This window comes from Dunckerocampus dactyliophorus, chromosome 10 (genome assembly GCF_027744805.1).
Source record: "Dunckerocampus dactyliophorus isolate RoL2022-P2 chromosome 10, RoL_Ddac_1.1, whole genome shotgun sequence".
NCBI classification, from domain to species: Eukaryota; Metazoa; Chordata; class Actinopteri; order Syngnathiformes; family Syngnathidae; genus Dunckerocampus; species Dunckerocampus dactyliophorus.
Window position 1 is genome coordinate 16,990,497 of NC_072828.1, and position 18,485 is coordinate 17,008,981.

Consider the following 18,485-nt stretch of genomic DNA (forward strand, 5'->3'; position numbering starts at 1 on the left):
GTGTGCAATGCACGTCGAGTACTGAAAATTAATGCGACTCCAAACAAGTGCATGGTCCGCCAAAGCCGCCTCAGAGCATGGTTTGCCATGGCCGATCATAAAGTCGCATTTAACTCTTTGGATCATTAACTGAACATTAAAGGACTGCTGTTTTGTCTCATTCAACTGCTTAACTTTGCCTTGCAGCTAAGACTTGACTGACATTAGCTTTTTATGTGTATGAACTTTGTCGCATTGTCTTTGTGGTTGATTTGCATCTTCCGATAATACACGTGCATACGAGGGGTGCAACGGTACAGGTAACACACACGGTCCACATCGCGGTATTTGGGCTGTGGTTATGGTCAGGTTTCAGTCATTTTTTTGCATGAATTTTTTTCTCCCAAAATGTTCTTGTTTATCATTTATTATTATTAAATTATTTTTAACATGAAGCATGAAAATGTAATTTCAATCTGCTGGCAGGTAATTCTCCAATAAATAAAAAATAAAAATTTTGACATAGCATCCAGAAAAAAAGAAGGATGTGCATATTAAAGATTTGAAAACCAATCCATGTAGGTCAGGATATATATGTTACAGGTGACAAAGCAAACTAGTGTAATATTTAGTAATATAGTTCATTAAAAACAACTTTCATTTTTAGAATAAGCCGCGGGCCAATAAAGAACAAGCTGTGGGCCGAAAATGACCCTTGGGCCGCACTTTGGAAGCCCCTGATTTACAGTGGATTTTTTTCAAGGACGATGCATGTACAACAGTAAGAGTTTGAACAGGGTGATGATTACTTTATTTTTATGAAAGTTCCTTACCTGAAGCGCAAAATTCATAGTTGCAGCGTGCAGAACCGTTCTCATCACTACTGAACAACGACAACACGCTGTGTTCATCTTATGCACTCATCAAGTGTTCAGAAACATTTACACTCGACGTCAGAGCCAGGAGGCAGGGGGCCCGGTGAGCACCATACTGCCAAATCTCTCTGATATATACTCTGTCGCTGAATGCCTCACCCTTTCATCCGCTTATGGGCAGACTGTCCCCGTGCAGTGTGGGAAATGGGACATAATGTCACGGGGAGGGCTTTTCGCCAGCCTGGACAGGCACACACACAAGCAGTGCAAAATATATTGCAAGCCCGCAGTCCATAAGGGAGGATTGTCCCGTGCAAGGCGGACCAAGCAGTCCGGTATTTCACAGTGTATCGTTGCATCCTTTGTGCATACCGCCTTGTTGTGCATGAAAGTGCTTGGAAAGATGGTTGATCATGTGACACGCTTGTCATATGACTTTGATAAAATGTTCTCGCAGGAGTTGCAAAAAATCAAATCTTTATAATAGATATGAATACTAATTTATACACCCCTGTCTAAATTGAACAAAAGTTGCAAAAATGAACCAGTGCTGTCGCTTTGGTCCAGCCACTGCATTATGCAGCAGTTTCTGAACAAGTAAAAGTAAAGCATTGGACTTTATTGTGAAGCCACACGCACAAAAGACCGGGTTATCTGTCCCGCTAATAGCCCACCATTAACAAGCAGCAATGAAAACAATATTTATTATTTGTGCTTGGTGGAGGTTAAAATAAAAAAGGGACCAAAAAAGAAAGTTTGCGTTGAGAGTTTGGAGGCAAAATACTTCAAAGAACATTTAAAATATATATAATGAAATGGTGCATTTTTTATTTTTCTTATTTATTTATTCATGGGTAATACATAATTCTATAATTAGATCCATTATTTAGCATATTTTAAATGAGTAGTATAGAGTTAGTTTAGTTTAGTTTAGAGTTAGTATAGAGTGAGTTTTGTAGTTATTTTATGAAAACTGATCATTTTTACTCATTTGTATCTACAAAAGTTATTTCAATTTGAATATGTTTTAGCTGTTTTTTTAATTTTTAATAAATGTACATTCTTGTGAGAATAGGCTGTTTTGTACTGTATAAGCAATGACTTATAAATTAGCTAGTGCATATGGAAAAAAAGGGTGGGGCATAAGCATGTAGGTTGGCACCTGGTCTAATAATTTATTTGCGTGGCCACTTGTTGCTAGGCAGATTTCCTGGTGATAATTCATAACTGTCCCCTCCAATTTATGTCATTTATTGAAACAAACTGAATTTGACAATGGAGACATTGCTCTTTATTAAATATGGAGTGAATATTAGACAAACGCACCATCTACTGCCATGAATGCACAGTGACAACTGGTTGTTATCCAATCACAATGGCAGCGTCCATTTACTGTAACTAAAGATTCAACTGAGTGCATTCAAGCCAAAAACCCAGTGACTAAACATTTTTTTTTCCTGTTGAACCTGCTCTGTATGAAGTGCTGAAGAGAGCCACCACCATAAAGAGGAGAGGCATGGATACGGCCCATCGTGGTCCACCGGGGGAGGAACAATATGGTGACATTTCCTCAGTGGGTGAGTGGAAGTTTTTGTGAGGTGACCATGACACCGCATGCCTCCCCATCTTTCTGAATAGCAGAACACCGCTGGTTCTTTCTCTCTCGTCTCCTTCAAGGCCTCCCCATTGCGAGAGGGAGCATCAGAAGCACCCGGCGAGGTCCTGCTGCTTATTTCCGGCGCAAGGAGCGGCTGCTGCGTATCTCTATCCGCCGTGTGGTGAAGACACACACCTTCTACTGGACAGTGCTGGGCTTGGTGGCTCTCAACACACTCTGTGTGTCCATTGTTCATCACAATCAGCCCCACTGGTTGTCCAACTTCCTGTGTGAGTCACTTTCCCATCACCGTTCAATGATTATGTAATGTGTTTTTAATACTAGCCTGTTGTGCTCCAGACTATGCAGAGTTCTTGTTCCTCGCTCTGTTCCTGACGGAGATGTTTCTGAAGATGTACAGCCTGGGTCCACGCCTGTACTTCCACTCCTCATTCAACTGCTTTGACTGCAGCGTGAGTGCTCTGTCTCCTTCTTTACAGCTGGAATATACAGTCTATTTAACTTACATTTCCTGTCCTTATCCAGGTGATTGTTGGCAGCATCTTTGAAGTGCTTTGGGGTTTCTTCAGGCCAGGCACTTCTTTTGGCATCAGTGTCCTGCGCGCTCTTCGTCTGCTGAGGATCTTCAAGATCACCAAGTTAGTGCTACTTTTAAAAGAAGAAACCTTTTACTCGTGACTCATCTTTTCACTATTTTGTCTTCTGTGAAGGTATTGGGCATCTCTGAGAAACCTGGTTGTGTCACTGATGAATTCCATGAAGTCCATCATCTCGCTCATCTTCCTCCTCTTCCTTTTCATTGTTGTCTTTGCTCTCCTGGGCATGCAGCTCTTTGGCGGCAGGTATGATGATCACACCCCCTTGAGTCTGTACAGGAAGTGTCCTTGGGAACTCTTTGTGATCACTTATTCATACTTACCTTGACAACAAGGCAAACATAGATGGATTTTTTTGACATGAAGTTGTATGACGTCCCCATCAGCAGCGTAGTGCATCACCGGTGACTTACCCCCCACTTTGTCCCGTGAGCGGACTTCTGGTCGGATTTCGGTGTGGAAGAACGTAGTTCTGGTTAGTTGCTGGGGCCACTTAAGTAAAGAGTTTGGCTACTCAAAACAATATGCGTTCAAAAGAGTAATACATTTGCATCACAAAAATGCCTCCTCGAAAAAAAGTCTGCAGTCATGCAGTTGCTGTACCGGAACGTTGTGGTGAAGAGAAGGCTCTCAATTTACCGGTCAATCTATGTTTCCATCCTCACCTGTGGTCATGAGATTTGGGTCATGACCGAAAGAACGAGATTGCGGATGCAAGCGGCCGAAACGAGTTTCCTCCGTAGGGTAGCTGGACTCACCCTAAGAGATAGGGTGACGCTCTCAGTCATCCGGGAGGGGCTCAGAGTAGAACCGCTGCTCCTTCACATCAAGAGAAGCCAGTTCAGTGTCGGGCATCTAGTCCGGATGCCTCCCGCAGGTCTCCCTGGTGAGGTGTTCCGGGCATGCCCAGCCAGGAGAAGGCCCCGGGGCAGACGTAGGACACACTAAGGGATTATGTCTCACAGCTGGCCTGGGAACGCCTTGGTGTCCTCCCGGTGGAACTGGAAGAGGTGGCCGGGGATCGGGAAGTCTGGGGTTCCTCACTGACACTGCTGCCACCGCGACCCGGACTCAGATAAGCAGAAGAAAATGGATGGATGGAATAAGCCACGCAGACAACACACAATCCATGCACCAAACAGACAGCACAGGCTAAATGAATAAGCCACACAGACAGGAATAAACATAATAATCCACACAGGCACTCATATTTACTGTTAGTGTAAGCCATACAGGTAGCATGAAAATAAAAAAAACAAAACTAAAGAGATATGCAATAGAAAAAAAATCCAAACAGGCAGTACAAAAGCAGTTAATTAGAAAAAACACACACTAAGTCTGACCACAGGTCCTTCTACCTCACTTCAAACATACTGACAAGATAGTCATTAAAAAAAGGTGATGGATTGCTCAATATGGGGAACAAAATTAGATTGTCACAGCCAGGTAACCTGCAATAAAATGAGTAAAGATACAATGAGTCAACAAACAACAGGGCAGATAAGTAATGACAATAACATGAACAAAAAACCTTAGAAAAGGACATAGTCTTATTTAATTTGATTATCTTTTACTGAGCTTTTGTCCTAACTCCGCTGTGCGATATTGCAGATGTAATTGTTTTAAAGGTGAAATTACAACGCATTAATGTTTTGATATTTCACTGGAATCCTAATTAGGCGTGCCATGAGAGGAGACGATACACGAGTTTGGGTCTACAAGAACAAGACGAGAAGAGATTTTTACATTACTTTTCAGAAAAGTACAATGAAAAAATATATAAAAAATATATTACAGTATTTTGCAATCTACTCATTTAATTTATACTACGTTACCTTGCATTGCTCTTCACGGTTAATTGGTTCCAGACCCAACCGGATAAGTGAATTTCCGCGACGTAGGATTCAATATTAATAAGAAAACCTGTTTATGACCTGCTAAATACGTTTTTTACCACTATTAGAGCCCTGTAGACATTAAATAACACCCCTATAGTCACCTTTGCACTCCTGTTATTCTTTGTTTTCACTACATTGCGCAACATTGACGCGCAGGCTACGGAATCACCGCAGGGGCACAAGAGACTGCTGTCGCTCATAGCATATAGCGATCTACTGAGCTAAGTGGTTAGCCTCCAATTGATTTGTTCTAAACTTAAGGAAGTGTTTAAAAACTGTATTTTAAACACTGTATATTGAGGCTGGCAAAATGACTGAATTCTTTTCATTCTTTCTGTAATTAATTAATTTATTCATTATCATCCCAGCCCTAGTGCCTATGGGACATTTTTTTTTCTGAATGAGAAATCTCGCAAGATCTGTCACAAGGTGGCGTGCTAGAGTTCAGAACCCATGATGCAGAGAGACACAGGTACAAGAGCAAAAAGGTTTTAATGCATATATCCATCCATCCATCCATCCATTTTCTATACCGCTTCTCCTCTTTAGGGTCGCGGGGGTATGCTGGAGCCTATCCCAGCTGACTTTGGGCGACAGGCGGGGTACACCCTGGACTGGTCGCCAGCCAATCGCAGGGCACATATAGACAAACAACCATTCACACTCACATTCTTACCTATGGACAATTTAGAGTCTCCAATTAACCTAACATGCATGTTTTTGGATGTGGGAGGAAACCGGAGTAGCCGGAGAAAACCCACGCACGCACGGGAAGAACATGCAAACAATGCATATAAATATACAAAAATAGACGGTCCAAAAAGACACGGCCAAGGCCACAAAAGTAAGCGAAAAACACTGCTAGAAAAATAATAGCAGGGAAAACAAGTACACAATAACGAAAAGCGCTGCACAGGCAGGATAAAAAATACTAACAAAAGAATACTGCTGAAACCCAAGCGGTGACTAACAACTGAGAGCGCTACCAAAAACCAGGCAGGAAACTACGCTAATGAGGAATACCCTACTCACAGTGGTACAAGGCAGGAGGCGACCAGGAAGTATACACACAGGTTTTAAGCACAAGGCAGGCTAAACATGTGAGCAGGCAAAGGACAATCTGGCAACAGAGGAGCTCCGGCGTCAGCCTTAAGTATGGTGATAGTTGATTAGGAACAGGTGTGCGCTGGAGACTCTACCTCCGTAGGACCAGCCATGCACTGCAAAAGACGACAGACAGGCAGCAGCAGAGCGACAAGCACAGAGCATGACAAGATCTTGTGACACACCTACTCCTAATGTCTTTCATGGCAGTGGCTGAAATTTTGAAAACTGCAGGTACGCCTCCCGCTGAGCCCACTCCGCTGTGATTGGTCACACTCCCAAGCGCTCCCCATGGACTTCCGGACAGCTGCCTATTAATGACACAAAATAAACACACTTAGAACACTGATAAATTGTTATTTACAGCTTGCTCTTCTGACTCTTCATTATGACCTAGTAACGTTAGAAAGGTGTCGGACATTTTGGCGGATAGTCCAGCTTCGTATTGGCCCTTGTTCACAAAACAGTCCCATGTGAAATGCCGTTGACAGATGAGCATATTTTTCTCTTGCTGGCCGGGAATCAGCAACTCCAACCACTTCTGCCTGATGCTTGTCTCTTTAGGCACACCCGAACAAACATTTCCTGGGAGCCGCTGCTCGATGTGCTAACACCGTGAACAGATCAAAGCAGAGCCGGGTGCTGGGTATGCCAATATAAGGAAGTCCGGGTTGCATTGACGTCTATGTTAAGAAAACTCTGTAAAACACAGCGTGCAGAGCCGTCCAAAACTGCTTCTAAGACTCACTTCCAAATGCGCAAACTTCATTATCTGACGCGTTGGCATCGTTTAACACGAGAATACAACATTGTAACAACATTTATAGATCAGAAAACAGGAAAAGCATAATAGGTCCCCTTTAATAACTGACAGAAACATAGTTGGATAATGAGTGAGTACAGAGTACAGACAATTTACTCACAAGGGAAAACATTAAAAAAAAATAATAATAATAATTCTATCCATCCATCTTCAGTGCCGCTTATCCTTACTAAAGTTGCGGATATGCTGGAACCTATCCCAGCTGACTAAAAATGAAATAAATAATAATAATAATAAAGAAAATACAAAATAATAAAAGTTAGTAGTCAGTGTAAGAGTGACTACTTTGTAAACTGCTCAGCTGCTTGTACTGTTTTTCGAAATCGCTCATTTTAGTGCATTGTTTTAGTTCCTCGCTCAATCCGTTCCGTAATTTGATTCCACATAATGATTTGCTGACTTTCTGTGATTATAAGTGTTTTTGTTGTCAGATTCATCTTTAAGGACTACACACCGACAAACTTTGACACCTTTCCTGCAGCCATCATGACCGTCTTTCAGGTCTGCTAATCAAAGTTATCAAAGCTCATTACTGAGCGAATATGAGAATACGGTATCTCACAAAGTGAGTGCAATTTTCACATTTAACAACCATTTTTACTACAATATCTTCTCAAGAGACAATACTATAGAAGTGACACTTGGATATACTTTATACTTATTAGTCAGTCTACAGCTTGTATTGCAGTATAGATTTACAATCCACTAAAAATGACTCAACTGAATCGAATGAACTCACTTTTCTGAGGTGCTGTATGTATTTGTCAATATGTCCATAACATGCACTAACATTGTGACTTTATGGGTGCTTTTGTTTGTCAGATCCTGACTGGGGAGGACTGGAATGAGGTGATGTACAATGGCATTCGTTCTCAGGGAGGAGTCAAGACTGGCATGTGGTCTTCAATATACTTCATAGTCCTCACCTTGTTTGGAAACTGTATCCTTTATTGTTTTACAGGCTAGTTTGCGGCTCCAACATCACATATCCAGATATGAGATATTCTTATCTGTGTGTGCTACCAGAATTTTGTTAAAAGATACTATTTCTCTGGTTTGATCTTTAATACAAAAATGTTGGGTTCAGTGTTATTTAATGAAAGTATGAAAAGTACATCACTAGGGACTACAATTTCAATTTTGTCCTTAACTCAGACGTAACCAGACACTCTGCTTAATGTCTTCTTGGCCATTGCCGTAGATAACCTTGCTAATGCACAAGAGCTCACTAAGGTAAAGGTTGATAACACCAACATTAAGTACACCCGCACAGTCTAATGAGATCCAAAACAAGAATGACAAGACAACAATGCTCATTTTTAATTACGGTAGCCAAGTCAGATCAGGTAACTGTATTGATCTGAATATAATAACAAAAAGAAAAAACAAAAAGAAAAAGATCCTTTTATGTTCAAGAGATGTATTCATGCATACCAACAAGTGGCAATAGTAATGATAACGGTAATGGTAATATATGGCGATGGGAACGACGTCACAAAAAACTAATTAGATATTGGTGCCTCATTTCTGTGCAAAATTAACAGTTACCAATAATTTAGCGGCACTGAAATGAGGCAAAAATAAGGGATAGTTACAGCCACATCAGCAGTCTTGACACTTGATGTTTTCACCCACTCAGACGACGTGATCATCTATCTCAGGCCGAAATGCTCGTAACAGACACGGCCTGGATGTAGGGGGAAGGCGTGGTGGACTCAAGTGCAGGGAAGCAATGAGGGCAACAGTGGAATGTTGCTCAAACAGGGTTTAATGAAAAGGACTTGGCAGCAAAGGATGCAAAAATACAACATTGTTGTTTGTGAAGTCCACAGTAATCCTTGTAAGCTTTAGGAGCTGACTCACCACAAAAGACACATGACAACCAGACAAAGACAAGATAGAAACCTGGGAACTAAATACTTCCCACCATACGGACTTACACACCTGGACTAGACACGGGAGGGAGGAGAGAGCTGATTGGAGGAAACACAAGGGTCAGGGCAAGACACAGAAGCCAATCACGACACAAAAAAGCACATAAGAACAAAACACAGCAGAAACCCAGAACATAACTAACAGAACGTGACGGAAAGTTTGTTTGTATTTCACCTCAAAAGATGCCGACTCAACCACTTGCAACATGTGCTTGAAGATGATATTGTACAGTTGTAACGGCAGTTAGCACCAGAGCCACATGGACTTGCAGAAAGAAATGCTTGTGGAGACAGATAGGTGTAATGATGTTGAGTCGAAGGACATGGTCATCAAATACTTGATTGAAACAGCATCCCAGAACTTTGTATAAATGGGATTGCCCTGGTTATCGCTTAAAGAACCAGATAGACTTCAAAACAATAAACAGATTCAAGAGAGCAGTTAAAGGTGCAAAAACATATCCTGAGGCTGATTGTGGCAGTGACCATGTGATCCAAACTCAGACAGTTGAAGAGAGCAAGAACCTTACATAAGCTGAACTGCCCGAGCCTAAATTTGTACTTCAATATTCTGTCCAGGTTAAAAATCATTTTGAAGGCCTCGTTGGTGAAAGGAGTGAGACAGGGATACAGTGAGAGACATTTAGTCGAAACAGACTGCCAAAGAAAGAGAGAAGTGGATGACAGAAGAGATATTGTTAATGATGGGGAATAAACAGAAGGTTAGAGGTAGACAAGGACAGGAGTACAGAGAGTTAGACAATCAAATTAAGATGAAGTGTATAGACGCAGGGCTGCACGGTGGTCTAGTTAGCATGTTGGCCACACAGTCACAGTCTGGAGATCGGGATCAATTCTCCCTTGGGCATTTCTTTGTGGAGTTTGCATGTTCTCCCCGTGTGTGCGTGGGTTTTCTCCGGGTACTCCGGTTTACTCCCACATTCCAAAAACATGCATGTTAGGTTAATTGGAGACTCTAAATTGTCCATAGGTATGAATGTGAGTGTGAATGGTTGTTTGTCTATATGTCCCCTGCGATTGGCTGGCGACCAGTCCAGGGTGTACTGCGCCTGTCGCCCGAAGTCAGCTGAGATAGGCTCCAGCATGCCCCCACGACCCTAATGAGGAGAAGCGGCATAGAAAATGGATGGATAGGTGTATAGAAGCAAACGACGGATGTGTTGAATGATCAGTGTAGCGATCATGGTGTGTACAGGAGGACTGATGAGATCTCTGGCAGAAAGGCACGCTGTTCAAGTTCTGGGTGCATTAAATAAAAAGATGGAAGCATGCTGGTTGCAAAAGAGTATATGAGAGCTGTTTCACGATCAGAGAGAGGCTGTGCCAAATTATCCAGAATCAGTGGAAGGCCCGCCCCAAGAGTCTGAAATCAGAGGTTTGAACCGTTGTAAGGATGGTGTAAAGGAACAAGGCAGCTGGTTCAGATGGTGTGGTGATAGAGATGATTGATGCTCTGGAGGAGTGTGGTGTTGAAAAACTGATGTCCTTGACATTAGGACAATTTCCACACACTCCCCAAGAAACATGGTGCAGTGGATTGTGAGCGGCACCGCACTATTACCCTGATGAGGCATGTCATAAAGTTTGTTCTTGGAAATGTTCCTGCTAAGAACACACAGCGGGATTGGTAATCAACAGTTTGAATTTGCAAATGATGGAGGCACAAGAAATTCTCAATTTGTTTTAAGACTCAGAAAGAGCAGAATGCAAAATGCAGAAATATGTCTATATGTGTTGTATTTATTATACAAAAGCTTTACATAAAGTTAGACATAAAGAATTATTTGAAGATCTTAGCAAAAACCTTTGTCTGCTGACACGATTGTAATGAAATCAGTCAGCAAGTATCACAGTAGAAGGAGAATACAGCAAATATATAAAGGCAAGTAAAGCATGGGCGTGGAATGTCTCCAGATTTATGAGATTAATCTCATTTTAGAATGAAAACAAGATGAACATTAATTGGCGGTAAGATGGACACTGCTGTAGTTTCATCCATTCATTAGAAGGATATTTCTCTGGCCCAAGATAGTACTCGGTATACAAATAAAAACTACCACACATATTTGCTTATACTGTCCTGTCAGTCTGTTTTACTGAATGCTGATTGAGTTTTAGAGCAGGGGTGTCCAACAATAGTGTAATTCAACAACTGATCATTTGGTTCCTATGTTCATTCGCTCCAAAGAGTATTCTCTCTCTTAGGACGAAGAGGAAGCAGAGGCCGCCTTTAACCAGAAGCATGCTCTCCAGAAAGCCAAGGAGGTCGGCCCATTGTCCTCCTTCATGTCCTCGGAGTAAGTCCTCCCCTTGTCTGACCTCTTCATTTCCTCCTTCTGTCTCTCTCTTCACCTCCCTCACTCCCTCCAGTCAGTGTCTAGAAGTAATCCACAGTTGACTGAAGAGCACATCTTCAGTCTGAGGGAGTAGATTTGAATTACTAATAAAACCATCAGCATGGAGAACAGTTATGGACGGAGGGTTGGCCATAAAACGAATTCCAAGTTTTTAGTTTAGTGCAGAAATGTTGATAAAAGGTGTACTAGTGTGTGTATTCACATCCTTCTCCTTGCACTCTAATTTTAGTCCTTACATCCTTGTCTCCTCGGTTCTTCATACAAATAGCGTGTTGATCTTGTTGTCCTAGAGACGAGTTTACTCAAATTACCACGGCCTGGAAGTAGCAATATTGTTGCCAGGAGAGATTATTAGGTAATGTAAGGTAAATAGAGTGTGTGCAGGCTTGATTTTCCTACTCCCTCGTGGAACATCAGTTAAAAAAGGCACATTCTCTAGTGTTGCATTAGACCACCTTTACATTTGAATATGCCTTGCTTTAATTGCGACGTAAGTTCACGCAATGAGTTGCGTTCATTTTTGCCCACGGTCCTTTATTGATGACTCTCCAGCAGCTTCATTGATAAGAGTTTTTCTTAAGCATCCAAATCCTTTTAATCCCAATGTCTTGATTTTTTTTGCATTGATTTAGCTGTTTTTGTGATTTTGCCTTTACACACCACTACAGTGATTTAAAGTGAAAACAAGTTATTGAAGTGTTGACTTTTAGCTTTCATTTTGGCAGGATTGACTTTTCTAATTTGTGGAGGGTATTGTGTGAGGGGGCGGAGGCGCATGTGCATGCAAAGGGTTGTGGCCTGCCTCTAATCTATATGCACGCACAAGTTTGTGGGCACCTTGAAAGGTCTTTTTTTTTTTTTAAACATGAAACACTTTGCAATGGAACAGTACAGGGTGGCGAAGAAGAAATCAGAAATCAGTATTCATAAAGGATGCTCTGAACTTCAAGGCTTTCTTATCTCATTTCCATAGCCAGTGCACTGCTGACCTGGAGAAAACTTGCATGCCAACAGAAGATAACAATAAGAATATGCAACATGTCGGAGGCTGATAAATTCTCTGCATGCATCTGGTCCGCATGATTGCTGTATATAGGAAAAATATATATATATATATATATACTGTATATATAGAATATCATAAATTGCTCGTTGACTTTGTGGGATTTTGAATTGCTCTCCTATTGTGCTGCTTATACTTGATTTCATTAAGTTCACCAAGCATGACCTGAAAGAATGCATCAGTGCCTGGAGGTGGTGCAGCCACAAGCCTTTTCCACATACCTACTGTATGTTCTCTGTGCTTTGTCAGTTTATGTGTGCTCATCATGTAACTGTGACCAAATTACCCAAGATGTTCTCTGAGTGTTGTTGTGCTGTTTAAGAATGTCTTCTAATGGGTCTGATTGGACAGCCATCTTGTTTGTCAATGTGCCGCTTGGCTCCTGTGGAGACACACACCAAAGAGTTGAGTTAGCCTTTTTGATTAACGTCGCCATTGCACTAATGTGGACTGAAGTGTGTATAATAAATCAAATGTGAATGATGTATTCACAGAAATGAAACTGTGCATTAAAAAAAAAAAGTATGTTTGGAACATGTGAGCTTTACACTTCCTATTGGTTTTCAAATATTGGACATTTTCTGCAAGAAGATCACAGTTGAGATCATTTAAAGGCAAGCGATAATGCCCTGGCATCGTCTGAAAGCCTTCATTTAGTGTGTGATTATCAGATATACTGCTCACAGCCACTAGGGAGCATATTTGCATGGTATTAATATGCTGTTGGATGAAAACTGAGCATTTGGCAAAGGCAAAGGCTGATTTTTTTTTTTTGATACAGCTCTTCTATTGGATCTCAGTAGGTGGTGTAAGTGGCATAGTCAGCTTCTCATATCTTCTCAGCATTCACATACAAGGAAATATTGATGATTCTCAAACACCTTGTTTACTAAAGGCAAGCGTCCTTTGCTGTGTGTCTCCTGGTCTGTTTTGTCTCTGCTCACAAAAGCACTAATGTCTTGTTTTCAACCAATCGCTCATTGATAACACGGACCACACAAGAGTCCAACGTTCCAGTAAGTAACATGTACTGCTCACTTACTGTCACTCTTCAACCTCTATGACTCTTTATCACTCACATGTGCTTGACCTTCTTTGCTGACGAGACACACCAGCCTCATTCCTTTGTGATAAATGTTCTTCATGCCTCCAATCACACATTATTTAAACTCATGCCTCCAATTTCCTTACGCATTTCACGTTTTTTGTTGTTAGCACACACACACAAGGATCGTTAGCTTGATTGATTGTCACCAAACATCTTCACTGATCCAGTGAATCATCATTTTGAATTTAAAAAAAAAGCTTGCTGTTGCTGGTTAAGCATCTGATTACAGCATATGTGATTTACTGTCATCATTTTTCATGTAAATAAAATACACTGGAACCTCTGAGGTCGAACACGATCTTTTGTGGGAGGCTGAACCACAATGTAAATAGAAATAATGTCGCCATCGTAAAAGGTTTTAACTTGTTTAAATGTATATTATGTCATGTTGTTGACTGTAAAATGTAACATTTAATACTCAGTTTAAACTGCAATGACCAAGGCATACTGCTAAAATAATTAACTTCTTAACTTAACTTTAAGAATTTCTCATGCTATTGAATGAGAAAGTGTGTCTAAACATTTGACTGGTAGTGTGCACATACAGCATTAACAGTTGTGAACAAGGACGAGCTGAAAGGAATAATAGAAAATCACATCTGTTCGTGCAGCGTCGGAGAAAGTCACACACATAAATCTGTGCGGCACACGACACACAACTATGGTGCGCTCAAGGACTGCAACGCCCGAAAAAGACACATTATTAGTGAAGCATAAAAAACATGAACATGCAAAATTGTGTGATTTCTAACATAGTCAGTGCATCCAGTCAAGAAACAAATTATAGGCTTCTACGGCTCAGCAAATGCACTTGTCACAGTTGTACGTAAGCAGACCGCTCTCATTTAGCACACAATATCAAGAAAGTCTTCAAGAAGACACACTATTAATGCACAACATCATTATCAAACTTATTTATTCGTTCTTATCATGCACACAGAACAACAAACATCATGCTTGTTCTCCTTTCTTCTGCACTGTACTCCCTGCGCTTTTCACGCTGTTTACATGAAGCGCTCAACAGCAATACGTAAATCTCAGTGTTCTATTGGAGTAAGTAGCAATAAAAGCCGAAGAAAAAGCACAGACGTTTTTTGTCCAGCTTTAAAGGCACATTTTTCCAAACATTTGTACAACATTCCACCTTAGATGTTCCTTTGTAATTGTAAACACAAAGAGTTTACACCTGGATCAGCAAAAAAATGTCAAATATATGTTAAATACTTAACTTTTTGCGCAGTGTAGTAAGTATGAATTGATGGATTTTGTCTACTCTATCTCTCCACAGAGGAAGCCGTAGGAGGCGACCCTATCTGTACAGGAAAAGAGCCATTCACCGCAGTCGTCCCACCTACTCCTGCTCCCTGGAGGAGGCGCAGGGCAGCATCAAGGAGGGCCGCCCTCTCCCACCACTCAACCCGTCTAACTCTTTCATGTCCAGGAGAGAGAGGAGAAAGCGAATGACCATGTCTGTGTGGGAGCAGAGGACCAGCCAGCTGAGGAGACACCGCCAGATGTCCAGCAGAGAGATTTTGTTCGGCAACCCCAGCGAAGAGAAAGAGGGACCTCCCGCCTCTGCCCAGTCCGGACCGCCACTGTCACTGCATCGCAGAGCTATGCAGAACACGCCACCAGGGGGGCACCTGGCCTCCCCGTCCAAAAAGCAGGCCTCAGGCGCTTCCATGGAGATGTCTTTTGAAGCCATTTTATCTGGTGATATCCGTGATCCCACCATGTTAGCATCGGACCACTTGAGCATTACCCCTGATGAGCCTCCTGAGTCCATACCAGAGCCTCCTGAGTCAGAAGCCGTCCCAGGGGGTGGGAAACTGGATGTCGACGAGAGTCACAGCAAGATGAGCGAGCGAAGGAGCCCCAGGTTGAATGGTGATCGTCAGCACCGGGCAGTGAAGAAGTTTAAACCACTAGATGGAGGTGCCACCCTCACGTCTCAGACGGGAGGTCACATTGAGATTAGAGGCAAGAAGGCACTACGTAGCAGTCAAAACGGGGAGGACAGGAGTCAGGAATCATCTCCCAGGAAAGAAAACCAAGAGTTGGAGAGTTGCTCGGTCAACAAAGAGAGCAGCAGAAATCCTGGGAAAGTAAAGGATGAGGAGGAGGAGGAGGAGGAGGAGAGTCACAAGAGAGAGGAGTCCAAACCTGAGGAGAACAGGTGAGAACAGCTTTTGATTTAAAGACATCCAGCACACATTCTCCGAATTGCAAGGCTGTTTATACGGAAAACCTGAATTACAAAACTGAATATTCATGAATCTGTTTTTTTGTAAATAATTATTTTTCCGATCATGTGAGTTTTCTGCTACTTGTTCCTAGGTAGGATTTTTTTTTAAAAAGCCTGAATTATAACTGCCACATAGTCAAATGAAAGGATTGGCTCATATTTAAATAAATTTAAATTGCTGCCTAAATGCTTGTGTCAGTTTTGGTGGGTTTGACATCACAGATTGAGAGCACATCCATATGAAATGTATCGCTCTTATATCACTTTGTTTTTGCACCGTCATATATATTCTTACATTTATGATGCCATTTTTAATACTTGATTTTCCCCCGAACCTGCATGCCCCTGTGTTCCCATCTTTACAAAGCTCCTGGAAATGTGAATTTCTCTTGGAGATGAAGAAAGGATCTATCTAAAATGATGTCAAAATGAACAAGATATTTAAAAATAATTTGAACTGAAACACTGTATAAACCGATTACGTTTTTAACTGACGCAAACGTGATCGAACCAAAACTCAATGGGGATTGGCATTTGACTGAATTTTCTTGAGCAGTTATGTCGAATACCAACAATAAATGAATTCATTGTTTTGATTTGTTTAGTTTTTTTTCATTAATTACACAGAGTGAGCTGGCTTTCCTGAATGGATTATTATACGCATTCCAGAAAGATATGCAGACATACCCATCATAAAAATTAAAACATCCAATAATGCGGTTAGGAAGTTACACACACACCAATACATGCCACACAGGCCCCAATTACAGGTCAGTGGAATGAGTTTTTTTCTCTCTGTGTCTTTAGAAAGGGTGACCAAAGTGAGGGAGTGGATGCTGAGCCACCAAACAACCATGCTGGTGTCCAAAAGCAGCATGCAGATTCTCTTCACGAAGAAGCACCGTGTCCTATTGTTGTACCTGAGGGCAACCAAGAAGACCTGGATAAATCTCAGCTCAGCTCCAGCGTGATTGTTGAGATGCCCGACATGGAGGCGTCCATGGAGCTCTCCAGCATCACAGGTAGCTAGTAAGCTATGTGATCACGCATGCGCTTCCTTTTCACCCGTTTTCTTCTGTAGTTAACAGCAAGGAACCTGAAGCCTCCAAGTGTGAAAAGGAGGAGCATGGAGATACTAAACCAGTCAACACTGTGACGCCTGACAGCATGTTCATCTTCAAACCAGACAACCCGTAAGCTCCCTTTGCAACTTTCCCTTTAAATCCTTCCGAGTTATGCCAGATTTACAGTGGAAACTCTAAGGTGGAACAGAGTCCATTGCATGATAGTAGTATACAGTATAACCTTACCTATTACGAAGGGGGGAATGGCGGATTTAGGCGTGAAAGTTGGTCAAAATGGCAGATTTCCCATGATACATTAGGGTGTTGATACAGGGAAACGGTGACTGTAGTAAGTATCACGTGATTACACCCCGCCCCTTTCCCACATCCACAGGGGCTAATTAGGCCACGCCCCTTTTCTATGTCTAAATCCCTCATTGCCCTCTCCTTGATAGGTGGGGTTAATGCTGGTAATGCCCTTTGGCCTCTGATTTGTTTGTTGCTGTGATGTGTACCTTAGGAAATAATACAATAATCAGTACCAGTGTCAAATGGTCGCCGTCCTTAATTCTTTGTTACAGTGGCACAGGCAGTGTTTTACTGGGATTTTAAAATTAACTTACTTACGAACATCCTCATATAAACTTTATTGAAAATTTAATTTTTGTCCATAAACATGAGATTCGCTTGAACAAGTTATAGCGCACGGGGGCAGTAGAAGTACAGTCGCTTGTGTCACGACCATCATGGAGGACAAAGATCACTTTACAACGGATGGCGAGGAGGTGGCCAATCAACAATCTCTTTATTGCAAAAACAAAAACGCAACTGTCGGCCAGACCACGCCAAAACAACATCAGGAAACTCAGCTGTACTGTCTGCAGGCAGCCACCCTCCTCGACCCGCACCCACACACACACAATCAGGTTTCATGCCACGTTCACAGCTTCATAGAGTGTCATAAATCTCTTTTAATGCTCCACATAACTGCCAGGTTGCTAGACTATCTTCCAGCATGTTCAAGGATCTGCTCATATGAAAGCGACAGTAATAACTCAGCAGCTTTTTTTAATCACTATTTAATTTAATTCTTGTGTTTAGTGTTTTTATTACTGTATTTTATGTCCTCCATGTGTTCTGTGTACAGTGTGAGTAACGTAATTCAGTTCCGACGTACCCTAAAGCAGGAACGTCGTACTTCGTAGAAACAGAACTTGTCCATAACCCGAGGACATCCTGTATTTGTTCAAATGTATTTCGTTTCTTGTTTGTAGTCCTGAAAGCGTTGTTGATCTTCAGCAGATGTCATTACCCATTCAGTCTTATTGCGGATTGATAATCTTCACTGTGTGCTATGCTGTTTGGCCTCAGGGTGCGTAGAGCATGTCACTACGTGGTGAACCTCAGGTACTTTGAAATGTCCATCCTGCTGGTCATAGCCGCAAGTAGCATCGCGCTTGCTGCAGAGGACCCCGTATCAACCACCTCTGACTGGAACAAGGTTTGTGCATTCATATGTAGGAAGTCAGTGTTTTCTGCCCATCTTTAAGACTGACTCATTGCTGTTCATGTCATTGAGTCTAATGAACTATTATCCCGAGGTACCATTTTAAAAGTATGCCCTTTATCTGCACAGCAGCTGAAATAACATAAAACATGATAAAACACTTAACTTAGTTGTTTTGAAAAATGATCCTACTGTGAACTGATGGGAGGGACAATTAAATTGTGATGTTTGCTATGTCTGGACTGTTTTGCAAGGATAGTTGCATATTAAACCACAAGCTGAGAGCCTTTAGG

At 41.8% G+C, this 18,485-nt stretch overlaps 1 protein-coding gene across 1 annotated transcript in view; it reads left to right on the top strand.

The window, feature by feature from the left end:
• LOC129188475 (voltage-dependent R-type calcium channel subunit alpha-1E) overlaps positions 1–18,485 on the top strand; it is a 131,444-nt gene that overhangs the window by 81,325 nt on the left and 31,634 nt on the right. The window contains exons 13-25 of the mRNA XM_054789053.1: positions 2,336–2,431; positions 2,532–2,741; positions 2,812–2,924; positions 2,998–3,110; positions 3,183–3,314; positions 7,325–7,394; positions 7,716–7,833; positions 8,059–8,126; positions 11,054–11,145; positions 14,665–15,552; positions 16,429–16,643; positions 16,703–16,814; positions 18,057–18,186. Coding sequence (XP_054645028.1) covers positions 2,336–2,431; positions 2,532–2,741; positions 2,812–2,924; positions 2,998–3,110; positions 3,183–3,314; positions 7,325–7,394; positions 7,716–7,833; positions 8,059–8,126; positions 11,054–11,145; positions 14,665–15,552; positions 16,429–16,643; positions 16,703–16,814; positions 18,057–18,186 — 2,357 coding nt within the window. The remainder of the gene's footprint in view (positions 1–2,335; positions 2,432–2,531; positions 2,742–2,811; positions 2,925–2,997; positions 3,111–3,182; positions 3,315–7,324; positions 7,395–7,715; positions 7,834–8,058; positions 8,127–11,053; positions 11,146–14,664; positions 15,553–16,428; positions 16,644–16,702; positions 16,815–18,056; positions 18,187–18,485) is intronic.